This window comes from Salmo salar, chromosome ssa20, assembly GCF_905237065.1.
Source record: "Salmo salar chromosome ssa20, Ssal_v3.1, whole genome shotgun sequence".
Classification (NCBI taxonomy): domain Eukaryota; kingdom Metazoa; phylum Chordata; class Actinopteri; order Salmoniformes; family Salmonidae; genus Salmo; species Salmo salar.
Window position 1 is genome coordinate 94,989,670 of NC_059461.1, and position 19,934 is coordinate 95,009,603.

Below are 19,934 nucleotides of genomic sequence, written 5' to 3' on the forward strand. Positions count from 1 at the left end.
GTGGGTCATGAGAGAAAACACTTCTTTTTCTGAGGAATTCACAACCTTATCACTACGTTTGAATAGCGGGAACTGGGTTACTGAGATTTAATGAGATTTCCCGCCCCAAACCAACTCCCTTTTCCGGGGATAAATAACTGAGAAACCGATAAATTATTATATTTTATTTCTATGACCTGAAATGGAACTTTTAAATGGGCCTTTTTGCAATGTCTAAATCTGCAATCTCCACGGCCTTCTCTCTGCTATCTGCATTATGAATCATCAACGCTCAGGGTGGGGGACAGACAGCCCATCTCAGGGTGGGGGACAGACAGCCCATCTCAGGGTGGGGACAGACAGCCCATCTCAGGGTGGGGACAGACAGCCCATCTCAGGGTGGGGGACAGGCAGCCCATCTCAGGGTGGGGACAGGCAGCCCATCTCAGGGTGGGGACAGGCAGCCCATCTCAGTGTGAGGACAGACAGCCCATCTCAGGGTGGGGGACAGACAGCCCATCTCAGGGTGGGGGACAGGCAGCCCATCTCAGGGTGGGGGACAGGCAGCCCATCTCAGGGTGGGGACAGGCAGCCCATCTCAGTGTGAGGACAGACAGCCCATCTCAGGGTGGGGGACAGACAGCCCATCTCAGGGTGGGGACAGACAGCCCATCTCAGGGTGGGGGACAGACGGCCCATCTCAGGGTGGGGGACAGACAGCCCATCTCAGGGTGGGGACAGACCATCTCAGGGTGGGGACAGATGGCCCATCTCAGGGTGGGGGACAGACAGCTCATCTCAGGGTGGGGGACAGACAGCCCATCTCAGGGTGGGGACAGGCAGCCCATCTCAGTATGGGGACAGACAGCCCATCTCAGTATGGGGACAGACAGCCCATCTCAGGGTGGGGACAGACAGCCCATCTCAGTATGGGGACAGACAGCCCATCTCAGGGTGGGGACAGACAGCCCATCTCAGTGTGAGGACAGACAGCCTGTCTCAGGGTGGGGACAGACAGCCCATCTCAGGGTGGGAACAGACAGCCCATCTCAGGGTGGGGACAGACCATCTCAGGGTGGGGACAGGCAGCCCATCTCAGGGTGGGGGACAGGCAGCCCATCTCAGGGTGGGGACAGGCAGCCCATCTCAGTGTGAGGACAGACAGCCCATCTCAGGGTGGGGGACAGACAGCCCATCTCAGGGTGGGGACAGACAGCCCATCTCAGGGTGGGGGACAGACAGCCCATCTCAGGGTGGGGACAGATGGCCCATCTCAGGGTGGGGACAGCCCATCTCAGGGTGGGGGACAGACAGCCCATCTCAGGGTGGGGACAGACAGCCCATCTCAGGGTGGGGACAGACAGCCCATCTCAGTGTGAGGACAGACAGCCCGTCTCAGGGTGGGGGACAGACAGCCCATCTCAGGGTGGAGACAGACCATCTCAGTGTGAGGACAGACAGCCCGTCTCAGTGTGGGGACAGACAGCCCGTCTCAGTGTGGGGACAGACAGCCCATCTCAGGGTGGGGGACAGCCCATCTCAGGGTGGGGACAGCCCATCTCAGGGTGGGGACAGCCCATCTCAGGGTGGAGCTCAGTTCGCAATACATGTAGACCTATAATATCATCATAGTCACTTGTTTTGTTGTGACAGGTAGGCCTACATTTGCTGCAGCATAGCCTATGCTACACTAATATAAGAATGAAATGCCCATATCCTCTGCCTTTCAGGGGGTCAGCTTATTTGTTTTCATTGTAAATCTGATATGTATATATATATATATTGTTTTTCTTCCAGCTGCTGCAGTTTTAAAACAGCCAATCACTCGAATATCTTTGCTTTAAATCAGTGCGCATGCGAGCACTTTCTCGCAGTCTTTCCCTCTACGAAAATAGATAATCCTGTTTAAGATTGATTTATATATAGATGTCCTAGCCTACTTCCTTCAGGTAATACATTCAATGTAGCATTAGCCTTATATTAAGCTAATTAAATGTGATTCTACCGCTTGCATCAGTTACCTGATGTGCAATAGAGTTCCATGTAGTCATGGCTCTATGTAGTACTGTGCTCCTCCCATAGTCTGTTCTGGACTTGGGGACTATGAAGATGCATGGGTGTGCATGGGTGACTGAGCTGTGTGCTAGTCGTTTAAACAGACAGCTCGGTGCTTTCAACAATACGTCTCATAAATACAAGTAGTGATGAAGTCAATCTCTCCTCCACTTTCAGCCAGGAGAGATTGACATGCATATTATTAATGTTAGCTCTCTGTGTTCATCCAAGGGCCAGCCGTGCTGCCCTGTTCTGAGCCTATTGCAATTTTCCTAAGTCCCTCTTTGTGGCACCTGACCACACAACTGAACAGTAGTCCAGGTGGGACAAAACTAGGGCCTGTAGGACCTGCCTTGTTGATAGTGCTGTTAAGAAGGTAGAAACTAGGGCCTGTAGGACCTGCCTTGTTGATAGTGTTGTTAAGAAGGTAGAAACTAGGGCCTGTAGGACCTGCCTTGTTGATAGTGCTGTTAAGAAGGTAGAAACTAGGGCCTGTAGGACCTGCCTTGTTGATAGTATTGTTAAGAAGCAGAGCATCACTTAATTATGGACAGACTTCTACCCATTTTAGCTACTACTGCATCAATATAATTTGACCATGACAGTTTACAATCCAGGGTTACTCCAAGCAGTTTAGTCATCTCAACTTGCTCAATTTCCACATTATTCATTACAAGATTTTGTTGAGGTTTAGGGTTTAGTAAATGATTTGTGACAAATACAATGCATTTAGTTTTTGAAATATTTAGGACTAACTTCTTCCTTGCCACCCATTCTGAAACTAACTGCAGCTCTTTGTTAAGTGTTGCAGTCATTTCAGTCTCTGTAGTAGCTGACGTGTCTAGTGTTGAGTCATCTGCATACATAGACACACTGGCTTTACTCAAAGCCATTGAATAAAAAGATTGAATAAAAGTAAGGGGCCTAGACAGCTACCCTGGGGAATTCCTGAATCTACCTGGATTATGTTGACTTGTGACTTGCCTAGTTAAATAAAGGTTACATGTTGGAGAGGCTTCCATTAATGGAACACCATCTGTGTTCTGTTAGACAGGTGAATCTTTATCTACAATATAGCAGGGAGTGTAAAGCCATAACAGATATATTTTTTTCCCAGCAGCAGACTATGATTGATAATGTCAAAAGCCGCATCGAAGTCTAACAAAACAGCCCCCCCCACAACCTTATTATCATCAAATTATCTCAGCCAATCATCAGTCATTTGTGTAAGTGCTGTGCTTGTTGAATATAATTCCCTATAAGCGTGCTGAAAGTCTGTTGTCAATTTGTTTACAGTAAAGTATAAATCCCACCACTACCCCAGTTTCTTCCTTCAGGGGATATAGTATGTCGTACTCACTGCCTGTAGTTATTTTATCATCTTCATATGATACTTCGCTCTGGCAGTGAGCTATGCTGAAGGAGCAGGGCCCAAGACTGTGCTGTAATCAGGGTTTGGTAGTAGGTGCCAGGCACACTGATTTGATTTGATTTAATATTTTCTAATAAATGGTTAATACTAACGGAAAAACGAACACGTGGTGTTTCCTTTCTGAACTGTAGAAAGTGAATGAAGCTACAATAGAGAAAGAGGAGGTCGCACAATATTAAGGGAAATATTATGAAAAGTAGCCTGTTAACTGAGTGTACAAAACATTAAGAACACCTACTCTTTCCATGACATACACCTTCTCTAAAGCCTGAAGGTAGATAATCACCTTCTCTAAAGCCTGGAGGTTGTTCTAGGAGTGAAAATATTCACCTTCTCTAAAGGCTGAAGGTAAATATTCACCTTCTCTAAAGGCTGAAGGTAGATATTCACCTTCTCTAAAGGCTGGAGGTAGATAATCACCTTCTCTAAAGCCTGGAGGTAGATAATCACCTTCTCTAAAGCCTGGAGGTAGATAATCACCTTCTCTAAAGCCTGGAGGTAGATATTCACCTTGTCTACAGATAAGGTGTTTGATTGTTCCCATGCTCTTATCCAAATTGCGTGCAGCACTTGTTAAACTCTGTAATATCCTTCAAAACACCCAGGGATGGCGATTCACACAGTTTTATCAGAGGCCGTGGGTGAGGACAGTTTAGAGTGCAACTCAGACCACCAGGAAGGGTTGGATAGCAGTTACAGATGGGTCCGCATCCCTAATGGCACCCTATTCTATTCTATATAGTGCACTAATTTTGATCAGAGGTTTATAGGGCCTGTTCAAAAATAGTGCACTAAAAAACGAAATAGGGTGACATTTAGGTCACAGGCATGTACGCTCTTCAGAGACACCACTAAGGCTGGGAACAATGGCCTCCTTTCTTCTGGGTTTTGCTGTGTTATGGTCAGCGGGACATTGCTTCATGCACAGGCTAACACACACATACGCACGCACACACACACACACACACACACACACACACACACACACACACACACACACACACACACACACACACACACACACACACACACACACACACACACACACACACACACACACAGACACACACACACACAGACACACACAGACACACACACACACACAAGGCACTGTACTGTCAACAACTTCAAGATATGACAACAACTTTAAGTTTTTAATGTCACAAGCAGAAGTAGAGTGAAATGCCTTTTCAACAAGCTCTAAACCCAACAACTAACAGTCAATCACAACATATTACTATTCATAACAAGGTAGAAACACACTAGATATGACAACATGACAAACTATATACAGGGTCAGTACCATATTAACACTGGACAGGGATACTGGAGTGATGGAGGTCAGTACCATATTAACACTGGACAGGGATACTGGAGTGATGGAGGTCAGTACCATATTAACACTGGACAGGGATACTGGACTGATGGAGGTAGATATGTATAGGGGACAGGGATACTGGAGTGATGGAGGTCAGTACCATATTAACACTGGACAGGGATACTGGAGTGATGGAGGTCAGTACCATATTAACACTGGACAGGGATACTGGAGTGATGGAGGTCAGTACCATATTAACACTGGACAGGGATACTGGAGTGATGGAGGTCAGTACCATATTAACACTGGACAGGGATACTGGAGTGATGGAGGTCAGTACCATATTAACACTGGACAGGGATACTGGAGTGATGGAGGTCAGTACCATATTAACACTGGACAGGGATACTGGAGTGATGGAGGTCAGTACCATATTAACACTGGACAGGGATACTGGAGTGATGGAGGTCAGTACCATATTAACACTGGACAGGGATACTGGAGTGATGGAGGTCAGTACCATATTAACACTGGACAGGGATACTGGAGTGATGGAGGTCAGTACCATATTAACACTGGACAGGGATACTGGAGTGATGGAGGTCAGTACCATATTAACACTGGACAGGGATACTGGAGTGATGGAGGTCAGTACCATATTAACACTGGACAGGGATACTGGAGTGATGGAGGTCAGTACCATATTAACACTGGACAGGGATACTGGAGTGATGGAGGTCAGTACCATATTAACACTGGACAGGGATACTGGAGTGATGGAGGTCAGTACCATATTAACACTGGACAGGGATACTGGAGTGATGGAGGTCAGTACCATATTAACACTGGACAGGGATACTGGAGTGATGGAGGTCAGTACCATATTAACACTGGACAGGGATACTGGAGTGATGGAGGTCAGTACCATATTAACACTGGACAGGGATACTGGAGTGATGGAGGTCAGTACCATATTAACACTGGACAGGGATACTGGAGTGATGGAGGTCAGTACCATATTAACACTGGACAGGGATACTGGAGTGATGGAGGTCAGTACCATATTAACACTGGACAGGGATACTGGAGTGATGGAGGTCAGTACCATATTAACACTGGACAGGGATACTGGAGTGATGGAGGTCAGTACCATATTAACACTGGACAGGGATACTGGAGTGATGGAGGTCAGTACCATATTAACACTGGACAGGGATACTGGAGTGATGGAGGTCAGTACCATATTAACACTGGACAGGGATACTGGAGTGATGGAGGTCAGTACCATATTAACACTGGACAGGGATACTGGAGTGATGGAGGTCAGTACCATATTAACACTGGACAGGGATACTGGAGTGATGGAGGTCAGTACCATATTAACACTGGACAGGGATACTGGAGTGATGGAGGTCAGTACCATATTAACACTGGACAGGGATACTGGAGTGATGGAGGTCAGTACCATATTAACACTGGACAGGGATACTGGAGTGATGGAGGTCAGTACCATATTAACACTGGACAGGGATACTGGAGTGATGGAGGTCAGTACCATATTAACACTGGACAGGGATACTGGAGTGATGGAGGTCAGTACCATATTAACACTGGACAGGGATACTGGAGTGATGGAGGTCAGTACCATATTAACACTGGACAGGGATACTGGAGTGATGGAGGTCAGTACCATATTAACACTGGACAGGGATACTGGAGTGATGGAGGTCAGTACCATATTAACACTGGACAGGGATACTGGAGTGATGGAGGTCAGTACCATATTAACACTGGACAGGGATACTGGAGTGATGGAGGTCAGTACCATATTAACACTGGACAGGGATACTGGAGTGATGGAGGTCAGTACCATATTAACACTGGACAGGGATACTGGAGTGATGGAGGTCAGTACCATATTAACACTGGACAGGGATACTGGAGTGATGGAGGCCAGTACCATATTAACACTGGACAGGGATACTGGAGTGATGGAGGTCAGTACCATATTAACACTGGACAGGGATACTGGAGTGATGGAGGTCAGTACCATATTAACACTGGACAGGGATACTGGAGTGATGGAGGTCAGTACCATATTAACACTGGACAGGGATACTGGAGTGATGGAGGTCAGTACCATATTAACACTGGACAGGGATACTGGAGTGATGGAGGTCAGTACCATATTAACACTGGACAGGGATACTGGAGTGATGGAGGTCAGTACCATATTAACACTGGACAGGGATACTGGAGTGATGGAGGTCAGTACCATATTAACACTGGACAGGGATACTGGAGTGATGGAGGTAGTACTATGTATACTGGACAGGGATACTGGAGTGATGGAGGTAGTATATTATACTGGACAGGGATACTGGAGTGATGGAGGTAGTACTATGTATAGGGGACAGGGATACTGGAGTGATGGAGGTAGATATGCATATGGGAAGCTGGACAGGGATACTGGAGTGATGGAGGTAGATATGTATAGTAAAACGGGACAGGGATACTGGAGTGATGGAGGTCAGAATATATAGGGGAACGGGACAGGGATACTGGAGTGATGGAGGTAGATATGCATAGTAACACGAGACAGGGATACTGGAGTGATGGAGGTAGTACCATATGTACACTGGACAGGGATACTGGAGTGATGGAGGTAGTAATGTATAGGGAACTGGACAGGGATACTGGAGTGATGGAGGTCAGATATTTATACTGGACAGGGATACTGGAGTGATGGAGGTAGACTATGTATAGGGGAACTGGACAGGGATACTGGAGTGATGGAGGTAGTACCATATTAACACTGGACAGGGATACTGGAGTGATGGAGGTCAGATATATAACACTGGACAGGGATACTGGAGTGATGGAGGTAGCCATATTTATAGTGGACAGGGATACTGGAGTGATGGAGGTCAGTATATTAATACTGGACAGGGATACTGGAGTGATGGAGGTAGATATGAATACTGGAAGGGGCAGGGATACTGGAGTGATGGAGGTCAGATATCTATTAGCACGACAGGGATACTGGAGTGATGGAGGTAGATATGCATAGTAAAACGAGACAGGGATACTGGAGTGATGGAGGTAGATATGTTAGGGGAACTGGACAGGGATACTGGAGTGATGGAGGTCAGATATGTATACGGGACAGGGATACTGGAGTGATGGAGGTAGTATCATAGTAACACTGGACAGGGATACTGGAGTGATGGAGGTAGATATGCATATTAAAACGGGACAGGGATACTGGAGTGATGGAGGTCAGTACCATATAGGAGACGGAGACAGGGATACTGGAGTGATGGAGGTAGCATATGTATAGGACACGGGACAGGGATACTGGAGTGATGGAGGTAGATATGCATAGGGGAAGAGGATAGGGATACTGGAGTGATGGAGGTAGATATGTATAGGGGGAGGGACAGGGATACTGGAGTGATGGAGGTAGATATGTATAGGGGACAGGGATACTGGAGTGATGGAGGTAGATATGTATAGGGGACAGGGATACTGGAGTGATGGAGGTAGATATGTATAGGGGACAGGGATACTGGAGTGATGGAGGTAGATATGTATAGGGGAGGAGACAGGGATACTGGAGTGATGGAGGTAGATATGTATAGGGGAAGGAGACAGGGATACTGGAGTGATGGAGGTAGATATGTATAGGGGAAGGGGACAGGGATACTGGAGTGATGGAGGTAGTTATGTATAGGGGGAAGGGGACAGGGATACTGGAGTGATGGAGGTAGATATGTATAGGGGAAGGGACAGGGATACTGGAGTGATGGAGGTAGATATGTATAGGGGAAGCAGGGATACTGGAGTGATGGAGGTAGATATGTATAGGGGGAAGGGGACAGGGATACTGGAGTGATGGAGGCAGATATGTATAGGGGGAAGGGGACAGGGATACTGGAGTGATGGAGGTAGATATGTATAGGGGGACAGGGATCCTGGAGTGATGGAGATAGATATGTATAGGGGAAGGTGTGAGCGTGCATAGAGCCAGTGTGTCGAGTCCTGAAAAGTGTTGGTCCCATGTTTCATGAGCTGAAATAAAAGATCCCAGAAATGTTCCATACACACAAAAAATATTATTCCTCTAAAATGTGGTGTACAAATTTGTTTACATCCCTGTTAGTGAGCATTTCTCCTTTACCATCCACCTGACAGGTGTGGCATATCAAGAAGCTGATTAAACATCATGATCATTACACAGGTGCACCTTGTGCTGGTGACAATAAAAGGCCCCTCTACAATGTGCAGTTTTGTCACACAACACAATGCCACAGATGTCTAACGTTTTGAGGAAGCATGCAATCGGTATGCTGACTGCAGATCTGTACCCAGAGAATTGAATGTTAATTTATCTACCAGAGAATTAGGCAGTACGTCCAACTGGCCTCAGACCACAGAGAGGAGACATTATCAACCACAGAACACAGAGAGGGGACATTATCAACCACAGAACACAGAGAGGGGAGCGGACATTTTCCACCAGGAGCTGCATCAGACAGCCCCCCCCCCCTCTCTCGCTCCCCCTCCCTCTCTCCCTTCCTCCCTCTCTCCCAGAGGGATATGATCATCAGTGCAAAGAGGCACAACATCAGGGCACTGCCCTCCCACTGCCCTCCCTCTTCCTCCCTCTCTCTCTCTCCCTCTCTCTCTCTCCCAAATGCCATCCGAACTCACCAGCCCTGAACCAGCTCAACTCATGCAGAACCACAGCTTCCTTCACTCTCTCTCCTTCTCTCAACTCAATTTCAATTTAAGGTCTTTAATGGCATGGGAAACATATGTTAACATTACCAAAGCAACTGAAATAGATAATATACAAAAGTGAAATAAACAATAAAAATCGTCAGTAAACATAACACTCACAAAAGTTGCAAAATAATGACATTTTCAGATGTCATATTATTATTATACAATAGAGTTTGTTCTCCACTGGTTTCCCTTTTCTCATGGCAACAGGTCACATATATTGGCACACTGTGGTATTTCACCCAGTAGATATGGGAGTTTATAAAAATCTGTTTGTTTTTTCAAATTCTTTGTGTATCTGTGTAATCTGAGAAAAATATGTGTCTCTAATATGGTCATACATTTGGCAGGAAGTTAGGAAGTGCAGCTCAGTTTCCACCTCATATTGTGGGCAGTGTTGCACATAGCCTGTCTTCTCTTGAGAGCCATGTCTGCCTACGACAGCCTTTCTCAATAGCAAGGCTATGCTCATTGAGTCTGTACATAGTCAAAGCTTTCCTTAAGTTTGGGTCAGTCACAGTGGTCAGGTATTCTGCCACAGTGTACTCTGTTTAGGGCCAAATAGCATTCTAGTTTGCTCTGTTTTTTGGTTAATTATTTCCAATGTGTCAAGTAATTATCTTTCTTTTTTCTCATGATTTGGTTGGGTCTACTTGTGTTGCTGTCCTGGGGCTCTGTGGGGTCTGTTTGTGTTTGTGAACAGAGCCCCAGGACCAGCTTGCTTAGGGGACTCTTCTCCAGGTTCATCTCTCTGTAGGTGATGGCTCTGTGGGGTCTGTTTGTGTTTGTGAACAGAGCCCCAGGACCAGCTTGCATAGGGGACTCTTCTCCAGGTTCATCTCTCTGTAGGTGGTGGCTTTGTTATGGAAGGTTTGGGAATCACTTCCTTTTAGGAGGTTGTAGAATTTAACGTCTCTTTTCTGGAATTTGTATTTGTTGTCCTGGCAACTGGACCTTTTTTGAACACCATTATTTTGTTTACTGAGATTTACTGTCAGGACCCAGGTCTGTCAGGACCCAGGTCTGTCAGGGCCCAGGTCTGTCAGGGCCCAGGTCTGTCAGGACCCAGGTCTGTCAGAATCTGTGCAGGAGATCTAGGTGCTGCTGTAGGCTCTCCTTGGTTGGGGACAGAAACACCAGATCGTCAACAAACAGTAGACATTTGACTTCAGATTCTAGTAGGGTGAGGCCAGGTGCTGCAGACTGTTCTAGTGCCCTCGCCAATTCATTATATATATGTTGAAGAGGGTGGGGCTTATGCTGCATCCCTGTCTCACCCCACGGCCCTGTGGAAATAAATGTGTGTATTTTTTGCCAATTTTAACCACACACTTGTTGTTTGTGTACATGGATTTTATAATGTTGTATGTTTTTCCCCCAATACCACTTTACGTCAATTTGTAGAGCAAACCCTCATGCCAAGCTAAGTCAAAAGTGTCATTTTTTTTATCAACAGAGCATGAGAAGACTGCCTTTGTTTTGGTTTGTCTGTTTGTCAGTTAGGGTGTGCAGGGTGAATACGTGGTCTGTCGTACGGTAATTTGGTGAAAAGCCAATTTGATATTTGCTCAGTACATTGTTTTCACTGAGGAAATGTACGAGTCTGTTGTTAATGATAATAGCAGAGGATTTTCCCAAGGTTGCTGTTGACACGTATCCCACTGTAGTTAGGGTTTGAGGGGTTTGTATTTTGTCCTGTAGTTAATTCAATGCAATTCTCTCTCTCTCTCTCTCTCTCTCTCTCTCTCTCGCTCTCTCTCTCTCTCTCTCTCTCTCTCTCTCTCTCTCCTCCCACGAGCCCTGGTGGGGGGGGGGTAGGAGAGGGGAAGGGAGGGAGGGAGGAGAGGGGGAGAGATGAGGAGAGAGAAGAGAGGGGTGGGGAGGGAGGGAGGGATGAGAGAGGAAGGGAGGGAGGAGAGGGGGAGAGATGGGGAGGGAGGAGAGATGAGGAGAGAGAAGAGAGGGGTGGGGAGGGAGGGAGGAGAGGAGGAGAGGAAGGGAGGGAGGAGAGGGGGAGAGATGGGGAGGGAGGAGAGGGGGAGAGATGAGGAGAGAGAAGAGAGGGGTGGGGAGGGAGGGAGGAGAGGAGGAGAGGAGGGGAGAGGAGGAGAGAGAAGAGAGGTGTGGGGAGGGAAATGAGGGGGACGGAAGAGAGGGGGAGGGAGGGAAGAGAGGGGGAGGGAGGGAGTGAGTGACATGGCGTCCTGCCAAAGCAGCAGACAATAAAACTCTTCATGCCTGAAAAGGCCTGCAGACAGACACAGACAGGCAGATAATACTGCTACTGCTGCTACCAGTAAGATTTCACTGTCTGAACCAATGATTTATATATATGATGTATTTACACTAAACTAAAGGGGAGAAGAAGCCACCTCCCCCACCATTGTAAAGCTATCGAAATTAATTTATTCATGTCTATATTAGTTTTTTTTTCAACATGTATTTATTGTGAGCTGAACATAAGAAATTATATATATGTATAATAAACAACACAATGTAACTCCAAGTCAATCACACTTCTGTGAAATCAAACTGTCCACTTAGGAAGCAACACTGATTGACAATAAATTTCACATGCTGTTGTGCAAATGGAATAGACAACAGGTGGAAATTATAGGCAATTAGCAAGACACCCCCAATAAAGGAGTGGTTCTGCAGGTGGGGACCACAGACCACTTCTCAGTTCCTATGCTTCCTGGCTGATGTTTTGGTCACTTTTGAATGCTGGCGGTGCTTTCACTCTAGTGGTAGCATGAGACGGAGTCTACAACCCACACAAGTGGCTCAGGTAGTGCAGCTCATCCAGGATGGCACATCAATGCGAGCTGTGGCAAGAAGGTTTGCTGTGTCTGTCAGCGTAGTGTCCAGAGCATGGAGGCGCTACCAGGAGACAGGCCAGTACATCAGGAGATGTGGAGGAGGCCGTAGGAGGGCAACAACCCAGCAGCAGGACCGCTACCTCCGCCTTTGTGCAAGGAGGAACAAGAGAAGCACTGCCAGAGCCCTGCAAAATGACCTCCAGCAGGCCACAAATGTGCATGTGTCTGCTCAAACGGTCAGAAACAGACTCCATGAGGGTGGTATGAGGGCCCGACGTCCACAGGTGGGGGTTGTGCTTACAGCCCAACACCGTGCAGGACGTTTGGCATTTCCCAGAGAACACCAAGATTGGCAAATTCGCACTGGCGCCCTGTGCTCTTCACAGATGAAAGCAGGTTCACACTGAGCACGTGACAGACGTGACAGAGTCTGGAGACGCCGTGGAGAACGTTCTGCTGCCTGCAACATCCTCCAGCATGACCGGTTTGGCGGTGGGTCAGTCATGGCGTGGGGTGGCATTTCTTTGGGGGGCCGCACAGCCCTCCATGTGCTCACCAGAGGTAGCCTGACTGCCATTAGGTACCGAGATGAGATCCTCAGACCCCTTGTGAGACCATATGCTGGTGCGGTTGGCCCTGGGTTCCTCCTAATGCAAGACAATGCTAGACCTCATGTGGCTGGAGTGTGTCAGCAGTTCCTGCAAGAGGAAGGCATTGATGCTATGGACTGGCCCGCCCGTTCCCCAGACCTGAATCCAATTGAGCACATCTGGGACATCATGTCTCGCTCCATCCACCAACGCCACGTTGCACCACAGACTGTCCAGGAGTTGGCGGATGCTTTAGTCCAGGTCTGGGAGGAGATCCCTCAGGAGACCATCCGCCACCTCATCAGGAGCATGCCAGGCGTTGTAAGGAGGTCATACAGGCACGTGGAGGCCACACACACTACTGAGCCTCATTTTGACTTGTTTTAAGGACATTACATCAAAGTTGGATCAGCCTGTAGTGTGGTTTTCCACTTTAATTTTGAGTGTGACTCCAAATCCAAACCTCCATGGGTTGATAAATTGGATTTCCATTGATTATTTTTGTGTGATTTTGTTGTCAGCACATTCAACTATGTAAAGAAAAAAGTATTTAATAAGATTATTTCTTTCATTCAGATCTAGGATATGTTGTTTAAGTGTTCCCTTTATTTTTTTGAGCAGTGTATATAAACACAGTACCAGTCCAGAGTTTGGACACACCTACTCATTCAAAACTATAAAATAACAAATATGGAATCAAGTAGTCACCCAAAAATTGTGAAACAAATCAAAATATTTTCTATGATTCTTTAAAGTAGCCACCCTTTGCCCTGATGACAGCTTTGTACACTCTTGGCATTCTCTCAATCAGCTTCATGAGGTCGTCACCTGGAATGCATTTCAATTAACAGGTGTGCCTTGTTAAAAGTTCATTTGTGGAATTCTTAATTTCTTAATTTGTTTGAGCCAATCAGTTGTGTTGTGACAAGGTAGGGGTGGTATACAGAAGATAGCCCTATTTGGTAAAAGACCAAGTCCATATTATGGCAAGAACAGCTCAAATAAGCAAAGAGAAACAACAATCCATCATTACTTTAAGACATGAAGGTCAGTCAATCTGGAAAATGTCAATAACTTTGAAAGTTTCTTCAAGTGCAGTCGCAAAAAGCATCAAGCGCTATGATGAAACTGAATCTCATGAGGACCGCCACAGGAAAGGAAGACCCAGAGTTACCTCTGCTGCAGAGGATAAGTTCATTAGAGTTACCACCCTCAGAAATTGCAGCCCAAATAAATGCACAAGTAACAGACACATCTCAACATCAACTGTTCAGAGGAGACTGCGTGAATCAGGCCTTCATGGTCGAATTGCTGCTAAGAAACCACTACTAAAGGACACCAATAAGAAGAAGAGACTTGCTTGGGCCAAGAAACACGAGCAATGGACATTAGACCGGTGGAAATCTGTCCTTTGGTCTGATGAATCCAAATTTGAGAGTTTTGGTTTCAACAGCTGTGTCTTTGTTCCACACCATGAAGCATGGAGGAGGAGGTGTGACTACCACAGCATTCTGCAGCGATACGCCATCCCATCTGGTTTGGGCGTAGTGGGACTATTATTTGTTTATCAACAGGACAATGACCCAACACACCTCCTGGCTGTATAAAGGCGATTTGACCAAGAAGGAGAGTGATGGAGTGCTGCATCAGATGACCTGGCCTCCACAATCACCCGACCTCAACCCAATTGAGATGGTTTGGGATGAGTTGGACCGCAGAGTAAAGGAAAAGCAGCCAACAAGTGCTCAGCATATGTGGGAACTCCTTCAAGACTGTTGGAAAATAATTCCAGATGAAGCTGGTTGAGAGAATGCCAAGAGAGTGCAAAGCCGTCATTTAGGCAAAGGGTGGCTACTTTGAAGAACCTAAAATATAAAATATATTTTGACTTGTTTAACACTTTTTTGGTTACTACATGATTCCATGTGTGATCTTTCATAGTTTCGATGTCTTCACTAATATTCAACAATGTAGAAAATAGTAAAAATAAAGAAAACCCTGGAATAAGTAGGTGTGTCCAAACTATATATATATATATATACATTTTCTCCAAGTATCATTTTTTTACAGTAATAATGCTACTGTCCTCACTACAACAACAAAATACTTCAATACAAGTCATTTTGTACTTAAGGTCTGACAGGCTCTTATCAGTCTGAGGTCTGACAGGCTCTTATCAGTCTGAGATCTGACAGGCTCTTATCCGTCTGAGGTCTGACAGGCTCTTATCAGTCTGAGGTCTGACAGGCTCTTATCAGTCTGAGATCTGACAGGCTCTTATCAGTCTGAGGTCTGACAGGCTCTTATCCGTCTGAGGTCTGACAGGCTCTTATCAGTCTGAGATCTGACAGGCTCTTATCCGTCTGAGGTCTGACAGGCTCTTATCAGTCTGAGGTCTGACAGGCTCTTATCAGTCTGAGATCTGACAGGCTCTTATCCGTCTGAGGTCTGACAGGCTCTTATCCGTCTGAGGTCTGACAGGCTCTTATCCGTCTGAGGTCTGACAGGCTCTTATCCGTCTGAGGTCTGACAGGCTCTTATCCGTCTGAGGTCTGACAGGCTCTTATCAGTCTGAGGTCTGACAGGCTCTTATCAGTCTGAGATCTGACAGGCTCTTATCCGTCTGAGGTCTGACAGGCTCTTATCCGTCTGAGGTCTGACAGGCTCTTATCAGTCTGAGGTCTGACAGGCTCTTATCCGTCTGAGGTCTGACAGGCTCTTATCCGTCTGAGGTCTGACAGGCTCTTATCCGTCTGAGGTCTGACAGGCTCTTATCAGTCTGAGGTCTGACAGGCTCTTATCAGTCTGAGGTCTGACAGGCTCTTATCAGTCTGAGGTCTGACAGGCTCTTATCAGTCTGAGATCTGACAGGCTCTTATCCGTCTGAGGTCTGACAGGCTCTTATCCGTCTGAGATCTGACAGGCTCTTATCCGTCTGAGGTCTGACAGGCTCTTATCCGTCTGAGATCTGACAGGCTCTTATCAGTCAGAGGGTGAGGGATAGACAGGGAGGTAGGCGAGGGGGAGGTAGGAGAGGATGAGGGAGGAGGGAGGGAGGAGAGAGAAGAGAGGGGTGGGGGGGAGGGAAGAGAGGGGGAGAGATGAGGAGAGAGAAGAGGAGAAGGGGAGGGAGGGAAGAGAGGGCGAGGGAGGGAGCGAGTGAGGAGAGGGAAGGAGAGACGGGGAGGGAGGCGAGGGGAAGATGGGATTGAGGAATGGGGAGGGAGTAGAGGGGGAGGGAGGAGAGTGGGGGGGAAAGAGGGAGGGGAGGGAGCGATGTGGAGAGAGGAGAGGTGGAGGGAGTAGAGTGATGAGAGGGGGAAGGAGGGCTGGGGGAGGGATAGACAGGAAGAGAGGGGGAGGGAGAGACAGGAAGAGGGGGGGAGGAGAGGGAGGAGAGGGGGAAGGAGGGAGAGACAGCAACACAATTAGACCCAAACAAATCATGAGAAAACAAAAAGATAATTACTTGATACATTGGAAAGAATTAACAAAAACAGAGCAAACTAGAATGTTATTTGTTCCTAAACAGAGAGTACACAGTGGCAGAATGACCGTATTCGAGACCCCATTTTGATAAACTCCCATATCTACTGGGTGAAATACCACAGTGTGCCATCACAGCAGCAAGATGTGTGACCTGTTGCCACAAGAAAAGGTCAACCAGTGAAGAACAAACACCATTGTAAATACAACCCATATTTATGTTCATTTATTTTCCCTTTTCTCATTAACTATTTGCACATCATTACATCACTGTATATAGACATAATATGACATTTGAAATGTTTTTATTGTTTTGGTGTAATGTTTACTGTTCATTTATATTGTTTATTTCACTTTGGTTTATTATCTACTTCACTTACTTTGACAATGTTAACATATGTTTCCCATGCCATTAAAGACCTTAAATTGAAATTGAATTGAGAGAGAGAAAGGGAGAGGGAGACAGAGGGGGAGGCAGACAGAGGGGGAGGGAGAGGGGGAGAGAGAGGGAGGGAGACAGAGGGAGAGGGGGAGGGAGAGGGGAGGGAGGGAGAGGAGAGACAGAGGGGAGGGAGGGAGGGAGAGGGGGAGGGAGAGGAGGGGAGGAGGGAGAGGGAGAGGGAGGGAGGGAGGGAGGGAGGGGAGGGGAGGGAGAGGGAGAGGGGGGAGGGAGGGGAGGGAGAGACAGAGGGGAGGGAGAGGGGAGGAGACAAAGGGGGAGGGAGGGAGAGACAGAGGGGGAGAGGGGAGAGACAGAGGCAGTGTGAGTTTTGTTTCAGGAGGAACAAGTAGCTGCTTGAGGAGAAGTTGGGCTCTGTAACCTTAGCAGCTACGGCCCCATCTGGGAGGGGGCTAAACGCTGTCTGGTTCAATAATTCTCCTAATATTTCACCCTTCCTCAATCCAACGCTCTTCATTAACAATAATTATACTCATTTTAACAGGCGTGTTACAGAGGTGATACACTAACTGAGTTTGGAAGACCAACTGTTTTAACATGTTTAAATGATGCGTGGTTAGACCATAGTTCCAAATGGTACCCTATTCCCTACAAAGTGCCCTACATTAGACCAGGGCCCATAGTGCCCTACATTAGACCAGGGCCCATAGTGTACTACATTAGACCAGGGCCCATAGTGTACTACATTAGACCAGGGCCCATAGTGTACTACATTAGACCAGGGCCCATAGTGCCCTACATTAGACCAGGGCCCATAGTGTACTACATTAGACCAGGGCCCATAGTGCCCTACATTAGACCAGGGCCCATAGTGTACTACATTAGACCAGGGCCCATAGTGTACTACATTAGACCAGGGCCCATAGTGTACTACATTAGACCAGGGCCCATAGTGTACTACATTAGACCAGGGCCCATAGTGTACTACATTAGACCAGGGCCTATAGTGTACTACATTAGACCAGGGCCTATAGTGTACTACTTTAGACCAGGGCCCATAGTGTACTACATTAGACCAGGGCCTATAGTGTACTACATTAGACCAGGGCCCATAGTGTACTACATTAGACCAGGGCCCATAGTGTACTACATTAGACCAGGGCCCATAGTGTACTACATTAGACCAGGGCCTATAGTGTACTACTTTAGACCAGGGCCCATAGTGTACTACATTAGACCAGGGCCCATAGTGTACTACATTAGACCAGGGCCCATAGTGTACTACATTAGACCAGGGCCTATAGTGTACTACTTTAGACCAGGACTCATAGTGTACTACATTAGACCAGGGCCCATAGTGTACTACATTAGACCAGGGCCCATAGTGTACTACATTAGACCAGGGCCCATAGTGTACTACATTAGACCAGGGCCCATAGTGTACTACATTAGACCAGGGCCCATAGTGTACTACATTAGACCAGGGCCCATAGTGTACTACATTAGACCAGGGCCCATAGTGTACTACATTAGACCAGGGCCCATAGTGTACTACATTAGACCAGGGCCTATAGTGTACTACTCTAGACCAGGGCCCATAGTGTACTACATTAGACCAGGGCCCATAGTGTACTACATTAGACCAGGGCCCATAGTGTACTACATTAGACCAGGGCCTATAGTGTACTACTCTAGACCAGGGCCCATAGTGTACTACATTAGACCAGGGCCCATAGTGTACTACATTAGACCAGGGCCTATAGTGTACTACATTAGACCAGGGCCCATAGTGCACTACATTAGACCAGGGCCCATAGTGTACTACTTTAGACCAGGGCCTATAGTGTACTACATTAGACCAGGGCCCATAGTGTACTACTTTAGACCAGGGCCTATAGTGTACTACATTAGACCAGGGCCTATAGTGTACTACTTTAGGGAATAGGGTGCCATTAGGGACGGAGGAAATGCTGAAGTGCTGATCCACTTGACAACGGAAAACATTTAGAGAATTTCCTCTTTCCGTGAGCCATCTCACATTTCCCGATCAGCTACCAGTTTATGACGTGGGGAGAGGCTAAGCTGTGAATTCCCACTAGCTAACACTTCAAACTCCAAAGTCCTCTTTAAAGAAGGGATATTTTGAGACAACTTGTGCATGGCTGTAAAGACGATTATTTGCATCCCAAATATGCCTTATTACACTAAAGGACGAAGAGTGAGTAACAGTAGACGCTGCTTACACCCAGAGTAGAGGGGGAGGAGAGGGGGAGAGAGGAGAGGGGGAGATAGGAGAGGGGGAGAGAAGACGGGAAAGAGGGGGAGGATGAGACAGGAAGGGGGAGAGGGGGAGAGAGAGATGGAGGGAGGAGAGGGGAGGGAGGAGAGAGAGAGATGGAGGGAGGAGAGGGGGAGAGAGAGAGGGAGAGAGGAGAGGGGGAGGGAGGAGAGAGAGAGATGGAGGGAGGAGAGGGTGAGGGAGAGACAGGGAGAGAGTAGAGGGGGAAGAGAGGGGGAGGGTGAAACGGGGAGGGAGGAGAGCGGGAGAGAGAGAGGAGGAGGAAGGGTAGAGAGAGTATCTGTTTCTGTGGACAGTTCCTCATGTTTGAACGTTTTTGAACTGTTCTGCATTTTATCTGGATTTTCATTCATTTAGACTGACACTAGGTTAAAAAATAAAACACTAGGTTAAATAATAAAACACTAGATTTAGAAATAAAATACTAGGTTAAATAATAAAACACTAGATTCAGAAATAAAACACTAGGTTTGGAAGTTAAACAGTGGATAATATTACAGGTAGAGGCAGGGAGAGCTTCCTGTTACAGGTAGAGGCAGGGAGGGCTTCCTGTTTCAGGTAGAGGCAGGGAGGGCCTCCTGTTACAGGTAGAGGCAGGGAGGGCTTCCTGTTACAGGTAGAGGCAGGGAGGGCCTCCTGTTACAGGTAGAGGCAGGGAGGGCTTCCTGTTACAGGTAGAGGCAGGGAGGGCTTCCTGTTACAGGTAGAGGCAGGGAGGGCCTCCTGTTACAGGTAGAGGCAGGGAGGGCCTCCTGTTACAGGTAGAGGCAG

The 19,934-nt window shown here is 47.2% G+C and overlaps 1 protein-coding gene across 6 annotated transcripts in view; it reads right to left on the reverse strand.

Annotated features, from left to right (window-relative positions):
* The window catches only part of arhgap42b (Rho GTPase activating protein 42b), a 237,147-nt gene that overhangs the window by 144,298 nt on the left and 72,915 nt on the right, over nucleotides 1-19,934 (reverse strand). Inside the window, exon 4 of one of the 6 annotated variants that reach the window (XM_045704175.1) lies at nucleotides 14,108-14,112. The exons of the other annotated variants lie outside the window; for them this stretch is intronic. Coding sequence (XP_045560131.1) covers nucleotides 14,108-14,112 — 5 coding nt within the window. The remainder of the gene's footprint in view (nucleotides 1-14,107; nucleotides 14,113-19,934) is intronic. 6 annotated transcript variants of the gene reach the window in all.